The following is a 19,456-nucleotide window of genomic DNA, read 5'->3' as shown; positions in this document are numbered from 1 at the left end:
GTAAGTGCAACCCCGAGCTCCCTGCTGCTCACTACTTCATCTATGGTACAGTTGCAGAGGCTCAAGATATTCAAATGCTTAATTGATTGTATCATAAATAAACTGACTTACTTTCTTACTTTCACTACTTAACAAGCTGGAAAGATGAAAGCCTGTGGATCAAGCTATATCTATATCTTCTGATGTTCCTTCTCATGATTGTGTCATTGCCATCATATTCGGTTCCAATTCTTGATTCCCAATAGCTGTTTCAAACCCCACAGTTTCAAATGTGAATCTGTAAAAATGTTTAACTTGGTAGGCAAATTAAGGTATATTCTGATCATCACTCAGGATTTCAGTATATAGACTTCAGGCAGATCTGAAAGTAGAAAGCAGTAGAATATTACGATATGTAAGTGGAACCATTTTAAGACAGAGGATTGGAAGGGTAAATCCATGTACTATTTTAAACAAAAGAACAGTTGAAATATGCTTGAAATGTTTTCTAGTATCTCTGTCTGTTTTCCATCTTGTATTTAATTTTTATTTAATAATGCTACATTAAAAAACTGCCTATTTTTGTGAAATCTATGTGTTTGAATCTTTTTATAGGTTTAAATTCTAAATTGATGAAAGGTCGAGATGAAAATTCAGATTGCAGTGAAACCGTGAGAGGAAAACATACAGTCAACAATGTAGCTGTTCCTGTCAAAGGACTAAGCAATTTAGGAAATACTTGCTTCTTTAACGCTGTTATGCAAGTAAGAAACTGAAACAAAATATTTTCCTCTTCTTTATATTCCTAGCTTCTTCACTTTCGTGTTTTACTTTCATTCCATTTTCTCTACAATAATGAATATCAGAAAGTAAACCTTCCTTTTATTTTCGTGCAATATTTAGAACATAAGCAGGAGTAAGACATTTGGCCCCTCGAGCCTGCTCCACCATTCAATGGCCGATCTGATCATGGACTCAGCTCCACTTCCCTGCCCACTCCCCATAACCCTTTACTCCCTTATCGCTTAAAAATCTGTCTATCTCCGCCGTAAATATATTCAGTGACCCAGCCTCCACAGCTCTCTGGGGCAGAGAATTCAATAGATTTACAACCCTCTGAGAAAATAAATTTCTCCTCATCTCAGTTTTAAATGGGCAGCCCCTTATTCTGAGACTATGTCCCCTAGTTTTAGTTTCCCTTATGAGTGGAAATATCCTTTCTGCATCCACTTTGTCGAGCCCCCTCATTATCTTACAAGTTTCAATAAGAAGGCCCTCTCATTCTTCTGAACTCCAATGTGTATAGGCCCAACCTACTCAACCTATCCTCATAAGTCAACCCCCTCATCTCCGGAATCAACCTAGTGAACCTTCTCAAACAGTCTCCAATGCAAGTATATCCTTTTTTAAATACGGAGACCAAAACTTTACGCAGTACTCCAGGTGTGGCCTCACCAATACCCTGTACAGTTGTAGCAGGACTTCTCTGCTTTTATACTCTATCACCCTTGCAATAAAGGCCAACATTTCATTTGCCTTCCTGGTTACATGCTGTACCTGCATACTAACTTTTTGTGTTTCATGCACAAGGACCCCCAGGTCTCTCTCCTGCAGCACTTTGCAATTTTTCTCCATTTAAATTATAATTTGCTTTTTCTATTATTTCTGCCAAAGTGGATAACCTCATATTTTCCCACATTATACTCCATCTGCCAAATTTTTGCCCACTCACTTAGCATGTATATATCCCTTTGCAGATTTTTTTGTGTCCTCCTCACAATTTGCTTTCCCATTTAGCATAAGTAATGAGAAAGAAAAAGTGCATAAGTCGCAGTGATTGTAGGAAGGAGCCAAATTTTGTTTCTAGAGAAAGTTTTGAATTGGTGCATCAGGAGGTGGGATATTTTACTCTGATCTCATTTATAAGAAATGGACATTTACAATCAGGAACATTTCCTAAAACTTGAAGCTGTGCAGATTGACTGGGAAGTGTAAAAAATAAACCTAGCAAAAATTTGAAATATTTGGATCCAGGAAAGGACACTTGGGTTTCTTTTTTTTCACCCCTGTTGCATATTTGATCACATGAATCTTGTTTATAGTAATGTTGTAATCACATTTTTTCAGAACGTGGCTCAGACACATATACTTAGCGATCTTATGCATGAGATGAAGGAAAAGGGGACAAAGCTGAAAATCTGTCCACCCACAGAGTCAAATTTGGTAGGTGATGAAATTGCTGTACTAAACGATTATTTTAATTCAACATCCCACAGATTGCTGGATTCAAAGTTCTGGGGAAAGGACATGGTGCAAAGCACGTAGTAACTTTTTATTGACATTGGTGTGCATCGTAAATTAGCACCAATTTATCTCTGCTTCCAATGCTGTATAAAAACCATATGCATATGTCCGAGCTTGTTCCCCCGCCCACCCCCCCACCCAACCCTAGCCAAGAACGACATTCTCTACAAGTAGCACCTTCCATTTGTAGGATCTTAATCTTTTTTCACATTAGTTCGTTAGTGTATAGAGTAGTAAACAATTTTAAGTGTTTGTATTTTTAAAATAGAATTTAAAACAGCTGAAAGTGATCAAAGTCTTAATTGTGGTCAACTCTTATTGTTAGTGTAATCATTGCTCGAATTTTGAAAAAGAGTTCTTACATTTTTATTATTATGTGCCATTTTACTTATAGTATTAACTGAGCAACGTTGTTAGCTTTCTTAGTTGTTCTCCATTTACTTGTATTTTCCATGCTTTGCATCAGCTGGTACTGATCCATACTTTCCAAGATGTAGATTGGAAGTTAATCAAATAAATGCAGCAAAGTTTTCATGATGGCTGATGGCCATGAAAAATGCTTACAGTACCTGCTGCCTTGATACAAAACTACTAGGATATTCTGTGCTAGTCAGGAGGAAATTGAGAAGAGCAGGTGCAGGTATAAAACTACCAATCCCATCACAATCAAACTCCACTGGATCTTTGGTACCATATCTTATTGTGCATCACTCCGACTCAATTTTGTTAGATTGCACTACTGTGAGCAAGAAATCTAAATCAATGCCAACAAGCCATGCTTCTGGAGCCATAGCTCAGAAGACTGCTCAACTATGTCTGACATTGTCAAGTGGCAACACAAAGGGGGGCTCTCAATGCCAACCGACAATAGTTTACACTTCTCTCAACAGCCTGTGGTTGCTGATAAAGATGGCTGAGAAAAGAAAGAACTTGGATTTATATAGTGTCATTCATGACCTTACGATGCCCCAAAGTGCTTTACAGCTGATGAAGTAATTTTGTAGTGTAGTCACTATTGTAATGTAGGAAACTCAGCAGTCAATTTGTGCAACAATGTCCCACAAACAGCAATGAGATAATGACCCGATAATCTCTCTCAGTGATACTGGTCGGAGGATATATATTGGCCAGAACACCATGGAGAATTCCCCTACTCTTCAAATAGTGCCATGGGATCTTTTATGACCACTTGAGAAGGCAGATGTAGCCTTGGCTTAATGCCTGATCTGAAAGACAATATCTCCTATAGTGCAGCACTCGCTCAGTACTGCACTGCAGTGTCAGCCTAGCCTAGTGCTTGCATCTCTGGAGTGGCACTTGAACCCAAAACCTTCTGGCTCAAAGGCAAGATTGCTGCCAATGAGCCATGGCTGACACTTCGGACTGAGATCATTTGTATCTTCTCGATCTGCATCATTGGAGTTTCCCTGGTATCCACCAGTCTGTCCAAGCTCGAGTCCCTCAGTGTTGCTGGTCAGTGCCAAAACATTTGCATAGCTGGTAGTGTTCAAGCAAGGTCTCCCAAGAGGTTTCACTGAGCACATCAGTACCTTGTTCTGTCACTTCGGGTCACACAAAACTCCTCATTTGATTTGGGGAATATCTCTCTCAGGCCTAGGTTCACATTGTGATGGTTCCTACCACAAAGATGGATGCTAAAAAGGTGGGTGGAAACCCAAATCTTTTCCAATTACAGATCTGATTCCATTCTTGATGCAGTTCCTACAACTCCTGGGGAAGGCGGGGGTGCGGGGTTGGGGATGGTGTTTGAGCCGCTGGTGTGTTCAGGTTCCTAGCATGTCAAAACTGCCCTCTGTGGAATCTCCACTTGTACAGCAGGAGGGTGTTCATTGAGAAGTTGTCCTCAATCCTCAGTTATTAAACTCTTTTTATTACTTTAGCTGCGATTATTCCATCCACTGGAATTGAATCAGCAAATTTTTCCATCTACAAGAATGGCCACAGAATGAGAGCACAATGTCTCCCAAGAAAGTAGAGAACCATCTGTTGAGTGCCATTTGTTCAATCAGGGAGCCAAACATTTTTGACATGTTCAATGTTTGGGTGGTCCAGAGTTTAAACATCACAGTCCAAGAAGATCCTGCATTCCACATCTGTCAAAGACCTGGGGCTAGACTTTCGGCATATAATCACCCATTTGGAGCCCATTTAGCATCTATATAAGCGGCGAGATTCAGTTTATCACCCACAATTGATGATACATGGAAACTAGCGCCCGATTATTGCCCATTTATCGCCTGCACAACTTTCGGCATACAGGAATGAGATGAATCGCCTAGCCTATTTTAAAAAAAAATAAAATAAAATCTGATGTTCTCACTCGTGCAAGGCCCAGAATACTGTTTATAATGGAAACTAGCACCCAAATAGCGCTTAGATTTATCGCCAAGCGCTACTTTTGGCATTTCGCCATATTGCGCCCATATTATGGCTTGCCCAAAAAGATGCTCAAGAAAAGCTGCGCTCACCTTAACCTGGCAGTATGGAGGACGTTTAATAAAAGGCTGCTTGAAGTGGATGGGAGCATTGAAGTAATTCGTGAGTGATTTTAAGGGCGTTTTAGAATCTTGCCAATCATCTAAGCACATTGTGGTTTATTTTGAGTTTATATTGTTGAGGACAATTTAAGAATTTTGAAGACCGATCAGGGCATTTATAGTGATGGTGCCTGTAATTTCTCAATCAGTATTGATGACTACTCACATGCTGAATAGAGATGGGAGAAGGTTCATTGAACAGCATTATGTGCCCAATCAAAAAGGTGGCAGACTGCTGAGGAGGAGGAGACGTTACACCCAACGCATTTACAGTGATAAGTAATCATACCTGGACTTGTCTGATAACACATGCGTTAGAAGGCTGCGCTTCTGAAAAGAGGTCATCAGTGAGATATGTTAGCTAATTAAGGGAGATCTGCAGCCTACCAACACCATCCAGACTGCACTGCCCGTTGAGGTTAAGGTTACTGCGGCACTTTCCTTCTATGCATTGGGCTCCTTTCAGGTCTCAGCAAGCGACATTTGCTGTATATCTCAGCATGTCACATTGCTGCATTTGATAGGTAACTGAAGCCCTTTACACACGCAGGATGAAATTTATAAACTTCCCTATAACCAGGGGGGCACAGAGCAAGAGAGCTTTGGGGTTCTCAAGAATAGCAAACTTCCCCAAGGTGCAGGGAGCAATAGACTGTATGCACATCGCCCTGCGAGCACCTTTACAGGATGCAGAAGTGTTTCGGAACCGAAAGGGATTCTATTCCCTGAATGTGCAGCTCATTGTCGACCACAAGCAAATAATCATGGCAGTAAATGCAAATTTTCCAGGGAGCATCTATGATGCGTACATCTTGCGTGAGAGCACTGTCTCTGACCTTTTTAACAGTCAGCTACAAGGTCATGGTTGCATGCTGGGAGATAAAGGATATAGCCTTGCCAACTGGCTCATGACCCCCCCTGCGCAAGCCCCAGAAAGAAGCCGAGAAGCACTACGAAAGCCATATAGCTACACGCAATATCGTCAAAAAGACAGTTGGAGTTTTGAAGTGCCTGGACCACTCAGGAGGCAACCTACAATATCACCCTGAGCAGGTTGCTGAGTTCATTGTGGTGTGCTGCATGTTGCACAACCTAGCTATCAGGAGAGGACAACAATTGCCAGATGAAACTGCTGGTCCATCTCAGGAGAGAGAGAGGAGGAGGAGGAGGAGGAGAACGAGAACCTTGGGGAGAACAATTAGCCCACAGAGTTTCCACCTTGTGGACTAAGGCCTTGTTCGCCTCTTCAGAGAATGGTTTCACCCTCCTTTTCCCTCCAACCTCCCCAACACACTCTTCCGACTCCTCGCGTTCCATCTCCATGTTATCCGATTTTTTTTTTCTCAATTCCTTCAAATTCACAAGCCTCCACAAACATTCCTTCAAAAAATCTTTCTCTCTCTCCCTCCCTTTGCCTTCTGAGCATGCGCAGATGGCCCCAGCCCTCCCGAATCGCGAGGAAAGTTCTTTACCTGGAAAAAAAAAAAGTGCATGTGCAGAACGACCATTGCTATGGACGCCAGCCTTGCACAACTGAATACATCGCTATCGGCCATTTCACGTCGCTTAAAAAGGCGATATTCCAGCGATCCTGAAAAATTAAAAAAAACACCAACGCCACAAATATCGCCCAAGCGATCATAGTGGAAAGTTTAGCCCCGATTCTAAAACCTTTATGTTTTGATATGTACCGTACTTTTGGCTATTGGTAAGGAAGTCTGAGCTGATATGTGTAAGCCTAGGTTATTAGCCAAGATAGATAAGACCTACTAAGTCCAATTGCACTTTATCCTTTTGTGCTAATAGACCTGGTACAAAAGAGCATTTCTTCGTAATGCTCTGTGTGACACACTCTTGACCAAGAGTGTTGAAACTGAGCCCTGGCAAACAGCCTTTGAAGCCCAAGTAATTCCATCCTTTTTGCACCTAGATTTCATATTTGCTGATTTATCCTTCAATTTTGGGGGGACATAGGGCTAGAACCTCCACTTTTGAGGTTATCGCCCAAAAATGAGTGTTATTTCTGGCGTGGGCGATAAAAAAGGGTTTTCAGATCGCCGGCTTCTCGCCCCTTCTCAAAACAGCTAGTTTACATTTTTGAAAATGGATGTTACCGTGAGCGATATCAAATGGACGGTAGCGTTAAATCTTTTTGACCTTCTGCCGTAAAGTGTGGCCGTCCTTAGCAATGGCATGGCGACGCTTGATTCCCACGATTCTGGAGGTCAAGGGTCACTATGACATGCAGAAGAGGAGATGAGAGAGAGGGAGCTCAGAGGAACTGAAGGCATGACTGGGTGTGGTGTGGCTGCTTTGGGAGGAGGGAGGGAGACTTTAGAGCTTCACAGCAAGTGGCAAACAAAAATTAGCTATTAACAGCCACATATTTGACCTAATTTGCCCTATATTGGAGGGAGAGGAGAAGGCATCACTGTGGAGACTGACGCTGGAGAGAGCAGTGAGGTGGGAGAGGAGCACATTGGAGCCTCCAAAAGAGCCAGGAGGTTCTCAGACGAGGCAAATGCCCCCCTCCTGCAAGACGTCGAGTCACGCTGGGGTGATTTGACACGGAGGGTGTGGGAAGCCCATCCTAAAGGCCTACCTGAGGATATGGACCAAGATAGCAGAGGTGGTCTCGTCGGTGACCAATGAGGTGCGTGAGGGCAACCAATGCTGCAAACGATGGAACGACTTTGTGGGATCGGCAAGAGTAAGTACTACATTGATTTACATGTAATTCTGTATTTATATCATTTGATTTGTAACAGTCATGAGTGACTATCAGCAGATGTGAGGTCTTGCAATTTTACCGGGAATGTTTTACTCAAAGCCTGCGGTCACGGGCTTTAGGTAAAGAATGATAATCATATTAATCATGATTACATCTGTCGGTTATGTGTTGTATCAGTCTCTGTGACAGTACCTAGCAATGATATCACGCAATGATCTCATGCCATGTTGTCCTGTCACCTTTTACAGAAGAACCTATCGAAAATGAGGTCCGTGCAGAGGCCTATGGATGAGGGGCCACCAGTCCCCAGCGACATCACAGAGATGGGGGAGCGAGTGTTGGCACTCGTGGGGAAGCACCCCCAGACAGCCACGGACGCATCTGCCGACCCTGAAGTAATGCCAAGTGAGTAAAGCTTACACCATTGCGTGATCTAAAGTCAATAGATGCCATACCAACTCATATCCGATCAATCAGATATGATAAATGATTTCTAAAAGTGTCATAGAAATAATACTGGCCAAATGAAAATCATTGCAATGCACAATGTGTTGATGGTGATGAAATGTGATGTTTACGATGATTTTGAGAGCGGTGGTGCTTTTGTCGTGCATATGCTGTGCATAGCGTTGGACTCACCTTGTCACCCTAGCACCCCCTTCTCCTCTAACAACCTCATTTGTGTCTTGCAGCTCAGCCAGCAGTGCGGCGCCAGGCAAGGCCACAGAGGCCTTAAAGGTGAAGGCGCGGGGCAGCAGTCGGCGGACGATCCTACTACATCTGGTGCTGAGGAGCTCCGATTGTCGCCCATCAATCCACTGGGTCTGTTCTCGATGGATGAGAGTGCGGACTTCGAAGAACCTGCATCGCCACGCACCAGAGCCCATTCCACCCCAAGGCCATCTATTTGTCCTCCGGTCATTCCTGCCTCCACTCTGGAGGTGCCAGCCCCAAGCACCTCCACAGGGCACCCCATTCGTCCCCAGGACGGCGCCGACCCCGCGGAGGTCTCGTGGACGCGGCAGGTCTGTTTCACGAGCGCGACATGACAGCGGAGAGATGGTACAGTTGTCTAGGAGGACTGTAGACATTGGTGACCAGCTCATCGAAGCTTTGGGGGGCGTATCCTGACACCTGGCCACCATGACCGAGTACATTCCACGCATGGCAGAGTCCCTGGATGCGATAACCAGGAACACTGCTGCCACAGCCCTCCCAGTGGTCCCCAAGCGCAGCACTCCACCCCGAGGTATTGCACCACCACTACGAACAACAGATAAGAGCAAGGACTAAGATCGTGCTTCTGCATCCGAGAATGCTGCCCTCTCGGCACCCCCAGCTCCCATACCTGTCCAACCAAAGCATCTGCCTTCATCCACCCCCTATGAGGCACTGCCTGAGGAGCTCCTTGGCCAGGCGCCGCGGAGCGAGAAGCGAAGGGGTAGAGGTGGGGAGAAGGAAAGTGAGGTACATGTGCGCAGGTGATGCCTCTGTTATATCTCCATCTGGGTGTATGCAATTTGTTGCAATGTATGGGAACTGGGGACCACGTTCCTGCTTTGCCTTTGTATTCTGTGTTGCTGCACATATTGAACATGTGATTGATGTCAATGGTGGAAAAAGTGGGATGTGGGCAGGGGTTGGGTATTATTGGCTGTAATACATGATTTCAGACCAATGTTGGTATTAAACTTTTGTTGTTCCGCATTGTCTCAGATAGCTGGACCGTTACACACTGATGATTCCTTACCATGAAAGGGTTGAATACAACTTAACATCAATGAACGTAAACTTTAACTGGCACCAAGGTGATGGGCACCATTGATATCTGAGCTGCACACACACAGCAGTGTGTCAGCATTGTCACTCATGTCAGCGTTGTCACTCACATCGTTCAGTCAAATCTTTCCGATATCAGCTCCTCATGTAAGAGTGGGATTTAACAAATGGCAGCCACACCGCTGGCGTTCGTTCCAGTTAGTTCCACTTTTTGTGGGCATTCTTTTGAGCGAGCGATATTGTGGGCAATATGTGTGCGAGGTGGTGAAATTGAAGATGGACGATCTCCATGGGCGCTAATTTGGGTAAATATGCTCTTTACGACAAAAAACAGACACCTGGCGTTAATATTGAATCTCGGCATTAATTCCGTGCGGAAAGTAATGCTGGGCGATATTATGGGCGTTGAATTCGCCCATTCTGCTGATTCCACCCAAAAAAAGTGGACGGCGATGATTTTTTTATCGCCGTTCAGCCCAGTGGGAAAATAATGCTCGCCGATAAGTCTCCTAAAAATGCCCGTCAGTTTCCATTTTGTGCCAGAATGGGCAATACCTGTGCGTTATATATAATTTCAGCGGTAAAATGAACGTTAAGTGGGCGTTAAGCATACAAAAAAAGTGGAGGTTCCAGCCCCTCGAGATTTGGGAAAGCTTTGTTGCTTCAAGGAAGAGGCATATAAATTGGCCAGAAAAAGCAGCAAACCTGAGGACTGGGAGAAATTTAGAATTCAGCAGAGGAGGACAAAGGGTTTAATTAAGAGGGGGGAAATAGAGTACAAGAAGAAGCTTGCGAGGAACATAAAAACTGACTGCAAAAGCTTCTATAGATATGTAAAGAGAAAAAGATTAGTGAAGACAAATGTAGGTCCCTTGCAGTCGGATTCAGGTGAATTTACAATGGGGAACAAAGAAATGGCAGACCAATTGAACACATACTTTGGTGCTGTCTTCACGAAGGGAGACACAAACAACCTTCCAGAAGTACTAGGGGACCGAGGGTCTGGTGAGAAGAAGGAACTGAAGGATATCCTTATTAGGTGGGAAATGGATGGGATTGAAGGCCGATAAATCCCAGGGGCTTGATGGACTGCATCCCAGAGTACTTAAGGAAGTGGCCCGAGAAATAATGGATGCATTGGTGATCATTTTCCAACAGTCTATCGACTCGGGATCAGTTCCTATTTACTGGAGGGTAGCTAATGTAACACCACTTTTTAAAAAGGGAGGGAGAGAGAAAGCGGGTAATTATAGACCGGTTAGCCTGACATCAGTGGTGGGGAAAATGTTGGAATCAATTATTAAGGATGAAATAGCAGCAGAGATGAAGGGGGTTACCTTATGATGATAGATTGAGTAGACTGGATCTTTACTCGTTGGAGTTCAGAAGGATGAGTGGTGATCTTATAGAAACATTTAAAATAATGAAAGGGATAGACAAGATAGAGACAGAGGTTGTTTCCACTGGTCGGGGAGACTAGAACTAGGGGGCACAGCCTCAAAATACGGGGGAGCCAATTTAAAACCGAGTTGAGAAGGAATTTCTTCTCCCAGAGGGTTGTGAATCTGTGGAATTCTCTGCCCAACGAAGCAGTTGAGGCTAGCTCATTGAATGTATTCAAGTCACAGATAGAGAGATTTTTAACCAATAAGGGAATTAAGGGTTACGGGGAGCGGGCAGGTAAGTGGAGCTGAGTCCACGGCCAGATCAGCCATGATCTTGTTAAATGGCGGAGCAGGCTCGAGGGGCTCGATGACCTACTGCTGTTCCTACTTCTTATGTTCTTATGTTCTATGCATTTGAACAGGATTGGTCCAAGTCAGAATGGATTTATGAAGGGGAAATCATGCTTGACAAATCTTCTGGAATGTTATGAGGATGTAACTAGCAGAGTGGACAAGGGAGAACCTGTGGATGTGGTGTATTTGGACTTTCAAAAGGCTTTTGACAAGGTCCCACACAAGAGATTGGTATGCAAAATCAAAGCACATGGTATTGGGGGTAATATACTGACGTGGATAGAGAACTGGTTGGCAGACAGGAAGCAGAGAGTTGGGATAAATGGGTCCTTTTCAGAATGGCAGGCAGTGACTAGTGGAGTGCTGCAGGGCTCAGTGCTGGGACCCCAACTCTTTACAATATACATCAATGATTTGGATGAAGGAATTGGGTGTAATATCTCCAAGTTTGCAGAGGATACTAAACTGGGTGGCAGTGAGAGCTGTGAGGGGGATGCTAAGAGGCTGCAGGGTGACTTAGACAGGTTAGGTGAGTGGGCAAATGCATGGCAGATGCAATATAATGTGGATAAATGTGTGGTTATCCACTTTGGGGGCAAAAACGCGAAGGCAGAATATTAGCTGAATGGTGGCAGATTTGGAAAAGGGGAGGTGCAATGAGACCTGGATGTCATGGTTCATCAGTCATTGAAAGTTGGCATACAGGTACAGCAGGCGGTAAAGAAGACAAATGGTATGTTGGCCTTCATAAATAGGGGATTTGAGTATAGGAGCAGGGAGGTCTTACTGCAGTTGTACAGGGCCTTGGTGAGGCCTCACCTGGAATATTGTGTTCAGTTTTGGTTTCCTAATCTGAGGAAGGATGTTCTTGCTATTGAGGGAGTGCAGCGAAGGTTCACCAGACTGATTCCCGGGATGGCTGGACTGACATATGAGGAGAGACTGGATCAACTGGGCCTTTATATATTGGAGTTTAGAAGGATGAGAGGGGGTCTCATAGAAACTATTGTGTTCCTAACACCGATGAGGCTGCACACTGGGAGGTTAAAGTAACAGTGACCTCAGTCTTTAATAAGACACTCCAGAGTGAGGAACAGGCCTTAGGGACCGGCTTATATACAGTGCTCCCAAGGGATGCTGGGATCCCTTGGGCCTTCAGGGGATGAGCTCCCTGGTGGCAGAACATGGGATTGCATGCTTTACAAATACACAACATCACTCCCCTCCGCCCCTCCCCAAAGTCAAAGTGAAAACTATTTACAAGGTGAGGCAGTCGGGAGCCTTTCTTTCCCTGGTGGACAGCCTCGGTACAAATGTCTGTTCTGGTGTGTTGGCTGTGCCGTCGCTGGGCTGGCGTGTTGTTGGCACTGCAGGGCTGCGAGATGAGCCTGGCCTTGCTGGGCTGTTGGGCGTGATAGGTTTGATTTCCTGGACTAGCGTGGCGTTGATCCTTTGGGTGTGTGTTGTGGGCTCGAAAAAGGTGGTATCTGCTGTGGGTTGTTCAGGGCAGTCTGTAAACCGCAGCCTTGTTTGGTCCAGGTGCTTTCTGCAAATTTGTCCATTTTCTAGTTTGACAACAAACACCCTATTCCTTTCTTTAGCTATCACCGTGCCCGCGATCCACTTGGGACCATGTCCATAGTTTAGCACATACAGAGTCATTCAGATCAATTTCCCATGACACAGTGGCGTGACCATCGTTTACACTTTGTTGCTGCCGCCTGCTCTCTACCTGATCATGCAGGTTGGGGTGAACCAGCGAGAGTCTAGTTTTAAGTGTCCTTTTCATGAGTAGCTCAGCCAGAGGCATCCCTGTAAGCGAGTGGGGTCTCGTGCGGTAGCTGAGCAATATTCGGGACAGGTTTTGCAGGGCTTGCAGCTCGTTTGCAAGCTCGTTGGAGGTGCCCCATTGTTCCACAGCTCTTGCAAAAATACCCTTTGAAGCGGCATGAATAGGCTGAATGGAAGCCTCCACAACGCCAACAAGATGTGAATTGCCTTGCTTTCATCCTTTGTTGGGGACTCTTGAGTCATCTGGGTCACCTGAGGCCTGCTGGCAGTTGCAGTCTCGTGGGTTCTGCCCTGTACATTTCTGCTCGCATACACAGTTCCAGTTAATTTATGAACATTGCTAGCACTGGTGTGATGAGAGATTTCTTTGGTGTTATCACTGGTGGACATAAACGCCTGTGCTATCGCAATGGCCTTACTGAGGATCGGTGTCTCTTCAGTCAAAAGTTTTCGTAGGATGGTCTCGTGGCCAATGCCCAGTACAAAAAAGTCTCTGGGCATTTGCTCCAGGTTGCCATCAAACTCGCATTGTCCCGCAAGTCACCTTAGCTTGGCGACGTAGCTCGCCACTTCCTGACCTTCAGATCGCTGGCACGTGTAGAACCGATATCTCGCCATCAGCACGCTCTCCCTCGGGTTAATATGCTCCCGAACCAGTGTACACAGCTCCTCATACGACTTATCTGTGGGTTTCACTGGAGCCAGAAGATTCTTCTTGAGGCTGTCGGTCGGTGCCCCGCAGACTGTGAGGAAGACCGCTCTCCTTTTTGCAGCGCTTCCTTCTCCGTCCAGCTCGTTGGCTGCAAAGTACTGGTCTAGCCGTTCGACATAGGCGTCCCAGTCCTCACCCTCCGAGAACTTCTCCAGTTTGCTGCATCTTTGCGTTGGATTCGTATTCTCGTCACCAGTTATTATGTTCCTAACACACATGAGGCTGCACACAGGGAGGTTAAAGTAACGGTGACCTCAGTCTTTAATAAGACACTTCAGAGTGAGCAACAGGCCTTTGGGGCCGGCTTATATACAGTGCTCCCAAGGGATGCTGGGATCCCTTGGGACTTCAGGGGATGAAGCCCTGGTGGCGGAACATGGGAGTGCATGCTTTACAGATACACAACAGAAACATGCAAGATTCTGACGGGACGGGACAGGTTAGATGCGGGTAGATTGTTCCCGATGTTGGGGAAGTCCAGAACCAGGGAACACAGTCTTAGGATAAAGGGTTGGCCATTTAGGACTGAGATGAGGAGAAACTTCTTCACTCAGTCAGTTGTTAACCTGTGGAATTCCCTGCCGCAGAGAGTTGTTGATGCCAGTTCATTGGATATATTCAAGAGAGAGTTAGATATGGCCCTTACGGCTAAGTGGATCAAAGGGACATGGAGAGAAAGCAGGAAAGGGGTACTGAGGGAATGATCAGCCATGATCTTATCGAATGGTGGTGCAGGCTCGAAGGGTTGAATGGCCTACTCCACCTATTTTCTATGTTTCTATTGTTGGATGAATACTAAATCAGACACCAAATCTGTAATATTGAGATATATTCAAATTAACAAGAATGGAATTAGTATTTGGTGCATGAGATTCTATGTGACCTACAGAGATTAAAATGCTCAGATAGCTCTGCTCTGCAGCAACAGGATTCAATTTGGTGGCACATTTTGGGGGAAGGAAGGAAGAGAGATTTGCATGTCGAGTATTTCAGGTATCTGGCAACACTAATTGAATGCGTGGGTCATATGGGTCACCAACTGAATGCGTGGACCATGTGGGTATCATCCATTATTACATCCCTATAAATAATTGTATAAAAGGTACAGTAAGAAGTGAGTAAGGAAGCATGGATCCCAAGGAAATTTCAAAAATCTTACAAAATTTACTGTCTGTGAAAATGTCTGTCTATATTTAATCTTCTAAGTATGTGTGGACTCAGAATTATCATCAGGATTAAACTATTTCTCTTGTTTGTTTAGACCCCTCCTCCCCATAATCAAGAAAAACCTTTATTGTTTATTAAATACTTGTGGTTTACAATAGATAAGTTTGAAAATAGTGCTATAACACTTACATATAGTGGTTCTTTTGTTTCTGTGCAGGATCCATTGATGATAATACTCCCTAGCCCTGGATCTTTGACCTCAGCCGTGTATTTGTTCCTTCATAGTATGAAAGAAGCAGGAAAAGGACCACTGGCTCCAAGAATACTTTTCAGTCAGTTATGTCAGAAGTAAGTGCGTCAGATCTGCACTTTATCCAATTAATCAAGTATAGTCACTGTTATATAAGCAAATGAGACAGCCAGGTTATGTGCACTGCAAGATCCCACAAACAGCAAATGAGATATGTTACCAGTTAATTTGTTTTTGGTTGTGGTTGAGGGAGGTATGTTGGTTCGGATACTGGGAGAACTATACGCTGTGTTTTTTAAATACAGCCATGGAGTAACCTATGTTAACTTTTACATAGGGTCTTAGTTTTAACCTCACATCTGAAAGATGGCATTCCCAGCAATACAGTACTCATCATTATTGCACTGAAGTGTCAACCTATATTATGTGCAGCCAATAATATATGTTCAAGTCCTGTAAAGGCTGATCTAATTTAAATTATGGAATTTAAACCTCAAATATTTGATGAAACTATGGAGGTAATTTTAACCGCCAAAAACAAGTGGATTTAGATTGGGTGGAAAGTTTAAAAAGCTAAAAAGCAGAAACTGGAGCCCAACCTGCCCACTTCCGATTTTAACGGAGGATGTGACGATGAGCGGGCGGCCAGTCCATTCTCAGAGGGTGGGTTGGTCAATTAAGTATTTCAATGAGGCTGCGTGCTTTCATTTTAACAGTAATTCTATTAACCACAGTCGGCCGGGCTTCCTTGTCCATGAGAAACCCGGTAGGTAAAAGGAGGCCTTTACTGCTTGTGGGCCAGGAGGGACAGTAGTGTTTTCTCCAGGCCCAACAAGCTTACCAGTACACACTGCCTCTCCTCTCCACCCCGCCCCCCCCCCCCCCCATCCAGTCTCTCCAACCTGTCAATCAGGCTGGCTGTGGGCAGGAAACCTGCAGAAAAAAAATTAGAAGATGTCCTGCAGTTGGGAAACCTGTACTTCCGAGTTTCCTGTTCCTAACTTCACAAACCGCTCCACACGGCTTCGAGGTAAGATCGGGCTCATAATTCTGTGTTTTCCCTCATTCATTCACTTTTCACATTCAAAATGGTTTCAGCAATCATCCTGTGGGAGAAAACCTTCTAAGGACACACTCACTTTAAGTATAATATATAGTTAGGTGGCTTTCCTCCACCGTTCCATCATAAGGTCAGAAGTGGAGATGTTCATTGATGATTGCACAGTGTTCAATTCCATTTGCAACTCCGGGATAACATTCAGGCTTGGGCTGATAAGTGGCAAGTAACATTTGCGCCACACAAGTGCCAGGCAATGGCTATCTCCAACAAGAGAAAGTCTGACCACCTCCTCTTAACATTCAATGGCATTACCATCGTCTAATCCCCCACCATCAACATTCATTGGATCACCATTGACGAGAAACTTAACTGGACCAGCTACATAAATACTGTGGCTACAAGAGCAGGTCAGAGGCTGGATATTCTGTGGCAAGTCACTCACCTGACTCCTCAAAGCCTTTCCACCATCTGCAAGGCACAAGTCAGGAGTGTGATGGAATATACTCTCCACTTGCCTGTATGAGTGCAGCTCCAACAACACTCAAGAAGCTCGACACCATCCAGGTAAAAGCAGCCCTCTTGATCGGCATCCCATTCACCAACTTAAACATTCACTCCCTGCACCATCGGCGCAACTTGTCTGCAATGTGTACCATCTACAAGATGCACAGCAGCAATTTGCCAAGGCTTCACAACAGCACCTCCTAAACTCGCGACCTCGCTACCACTGGGAGTACCTTCACCACAAGGACTGAGCAGTTCAACAAGGCTGTTCACCACCACCTTCTTGAGAACAATTAGGGATGAGCAATAAATGCTGGCATTGCCAGTAACTCCGAGATCCCATGAACGAGTTTTAAAAGACCTTGCTCTGAGCCAAGCCTGAGTTGATTTCTCTGTCATTAGCAGCACATGTCTATCTTCTACAGCAGCAGAAGTTCAAATATTTACTGGTTTATATTTTATAGCCCACACATTTGCAGCTTTGTTGCACAAGAGTATTTTTCATTTATTCATTTGTTGCACAAGATCATCAGCTTCTCAGGGGTACTGTGAGGTGTGTTACATCTTACATCGTCCATTTTATTTCACTCTGAATTTCAGAGCAGTGGTTTTCTGGGACATGGGGCTCAATTTTGGCCAGGAATTGCTCCTTTTTTTTTTTGGAGTAACTTAGTTTTTCTGGCATAACTTTAAAAATCCCCATTTTCCCCAATCAATTTGCACCAGCGTAACTGAGTTAGTTACAATTGTTTTAGGTTAGTTTTTTTTTCTCAAAAGGGGGCGTCACCAGCCACCTATGCCAGTTCTGCCCATTTAGGCAACTTTGGCCAGCTAATAGTTACTCCAAATCTACTTAGGCCAGCGTATGTGGCCACTTCAGAAAACCCTTGCGGAGAGTTAAAGAAATCGGTGCCGGTAGATACACCGGAGGCCATTCAGCCTGGGATAGGGGCGGGAAGCGGAGAGGACCTGCACCTAAACCACCAAGCCTTACAAACCACCAAACCGTGCAAACAAAACCTCGACTGATAGGCTACGTAAAAATAAAAACTCGACACTGCAAAAAACATTTGCTCAACCTAACGGTAGTAAGTGCAACCAGTTCCATAAAGGAAAAAGATATTCCATTCCTCAGCCTTTATCTTAATGCACAAACAAATTCACCAAGATATTCTGTCATAAAACTGTAGGGTAAACTCAGCAGTCCCACACTCTGAGGAGCCATGCTCGAAGGGTTTCCTTTGGGTTTTCTTTGAGTACAGTCTGGAGGCCACTCGGCCAGGGCTAATGGCGGGCAGGAGAACTGAGCGTGCTCCTGCCTGCCGGTGATTTCTAACAGTTCTCCTGCCTACCCCTAGCCCAACAAAGGAGGCAGAATAAATGAAGAGAACTTTACCTGAAGGAGCCCATCGCCACGCTCTGAAAGTGAGAGAGACCTACTGTTGTTGCAGACTTGCAGCGCTACAGCTCATGCACGGACATCACCAGCAGACTCCACTGCGTGGCCCCAAGTTTCCACATGATTTGCTCCTGATTTTTAGGAGCAACTGGTGTAGAACGGAGTATCTTAGAAATCGGAATTCTCCACATTTAGGGCCCAAGTTTCCACAAGAAAAAAAACGGGTGCCCCTCCGAGCTGGGCGCCTGTTTTTTGCGCCTAAAACGGCACCTAAAAAAATCCTCGGTATTCTCCACCTACTTACAGGTCCTCTGGCCCTCGGCGCAGCCAGAACGAGCTCAGCGCCGGGACCTCTGCACATGCGCGCTACAGTCAGCACGCAAGTGCAGTAGCTCCAGGCGCCGAACTGTGTGGGAGGGGCCCAAAGCACGCCGCCCCTAGCCCTGGCTGAATGGCCTCACTGGGGCTGCGTGAATAAGGCTCCTCCCACGGCCAGCTCCTGCTCCCCGCCCGCGACAAGACCCGACACCCCCGACTGCCCCGACCCAACCCGCGCTCCTGTTCCCCGACCCGACCCGCCCCCCCCCACTGGACCCGACTCCCGGACTGGATCCGATCCGACCTGATCTCTCCCTTCCCCTCTCTTTTCCCCCCCCCCCCCCCCCCGGCTCTCTCTCTCTCCCTCCCTCCCTCCCTCCCCCTCTCCCTCTCTCTCTCTCTCTCTCTCTCTCTCTCTCTCTCTCTCTCTCTCTCTCTCTCTCTCTCTCTCTCTCTCTCTCTCTCTCTCTCTTTCCCCCCCCCTCCCGCTCAGCGGCACGAACGGCTGCAGAATTCTCCCTGGCTGAAGCACTTTCACACAGGTAGGAAGATGGTTTATTTAATCTTTTCTTGGCTTATAAATATTTATTCAGGTTGGATTTATTTGTAGAAGTATAAATAAGGATTTATTGTCGAATTTAATGAGTTCCCTTCCCCCCCCCCCCCCCCCCCACCTCGTTCTGGACGCCTAATTTGTAACCTGCGCCTGATTTTTTAATGTGTAGAACAGGTTTTTTCAGTTCTACAAAAATCTTCACTGGCTCCATTCTACTTTACTTTGGAGTACATCTTCCTACCTGTGTGAAAGTGCTTCAGGCAGGCATTTCAGTCAGCGGTGTGGTGTCGGAAGCCTCATTACTTGAGGCAGCCGCTTGCCGTAGGGGCCCGACCGAGGCAGGGGGAGAAAGCTGCAAGAAGCCTCAGTGCTGATCATGGAAGGGCAATGTGGTTTTATTAAAAAATGTTAAAAATTGAACAGCTACAAAGAATTTGAATAGTCTCAAACAAGTGCATGTGTCCTGTTTATCACAGTCTACCTTTAATTGCAGAATGCACTCCCTCACCCCCTCACACAGAAATATCAAGAAAATTAAAATACAAGCCTTTGCAAGGGTTCAATAAACAAATTTTCACTTTTTCTGCAGCACTTTTTAAAATGGCCGAG

General features: G+C 45.3%; 1 protein-coding gene across 5 annotated transcripts in view; it reads left to right on the top strand.

The window, feature by feature from the left end:
• Positions 1 to 598: 598 nt before the first annotated feature.
• Positions 599 to 19,456, top strand: part of usp45 (ubiquitin specific peptidase 45) — a 106,987-nt gene continuing 88,129 nt past the window's right edge. For 2 of the 5 annotated variants that reach the window (XM_070885414.1, XM_070885415.1), the window contains exons 1-3: positions 599 to 743; positions 2,107 to 2,202; positions 14,978 to 15,108. In XM_070885414.1, coding sequence (XP_070741515.1) covers positions 612 to 743; positions 2,107 to 2,202; positions 14,978 to 15,108 — 359 coding nt within the window. In that variant the 5' untranslated portion in view covers positions 599 to 611. Of the gene's footprint in view, positions 744 to 2,106; positions 2,203 to 7,903; positions 7,978 to 8,264; positions 9,054 to 9,620; positions 9,657 to 11,257; positions 11,322 to 14,977; positions 15,109 to 19,456 lie in introns of those variants that run through there. The other 3 variants (XM_070885417.1, XM_070885418.1, XM_070885419.1) reach the window with 3 other exon arrangements.

The sequence above is a fragment of the Pristiophorus japonicus genome, chromosome 7, assembly GCF_044704955.1.
Source record: "Pristiophorus japonicus isolate sPriJap1 chromosome 7, sPriJap1.hap1, whole genome shotgun sequence".
Taxonomy (NCBI): domain Eukaryota; kingdom Metazoa; phylum Chordata; class Chondrichthyes; family Pristiophoridae; genus Pristiophorus; species Pristiophorus japonicus.
Note: the sequence above shows the minus strand (reverse complement) of the source record. Positions and strands in the feature narration are given on the sequence as shown.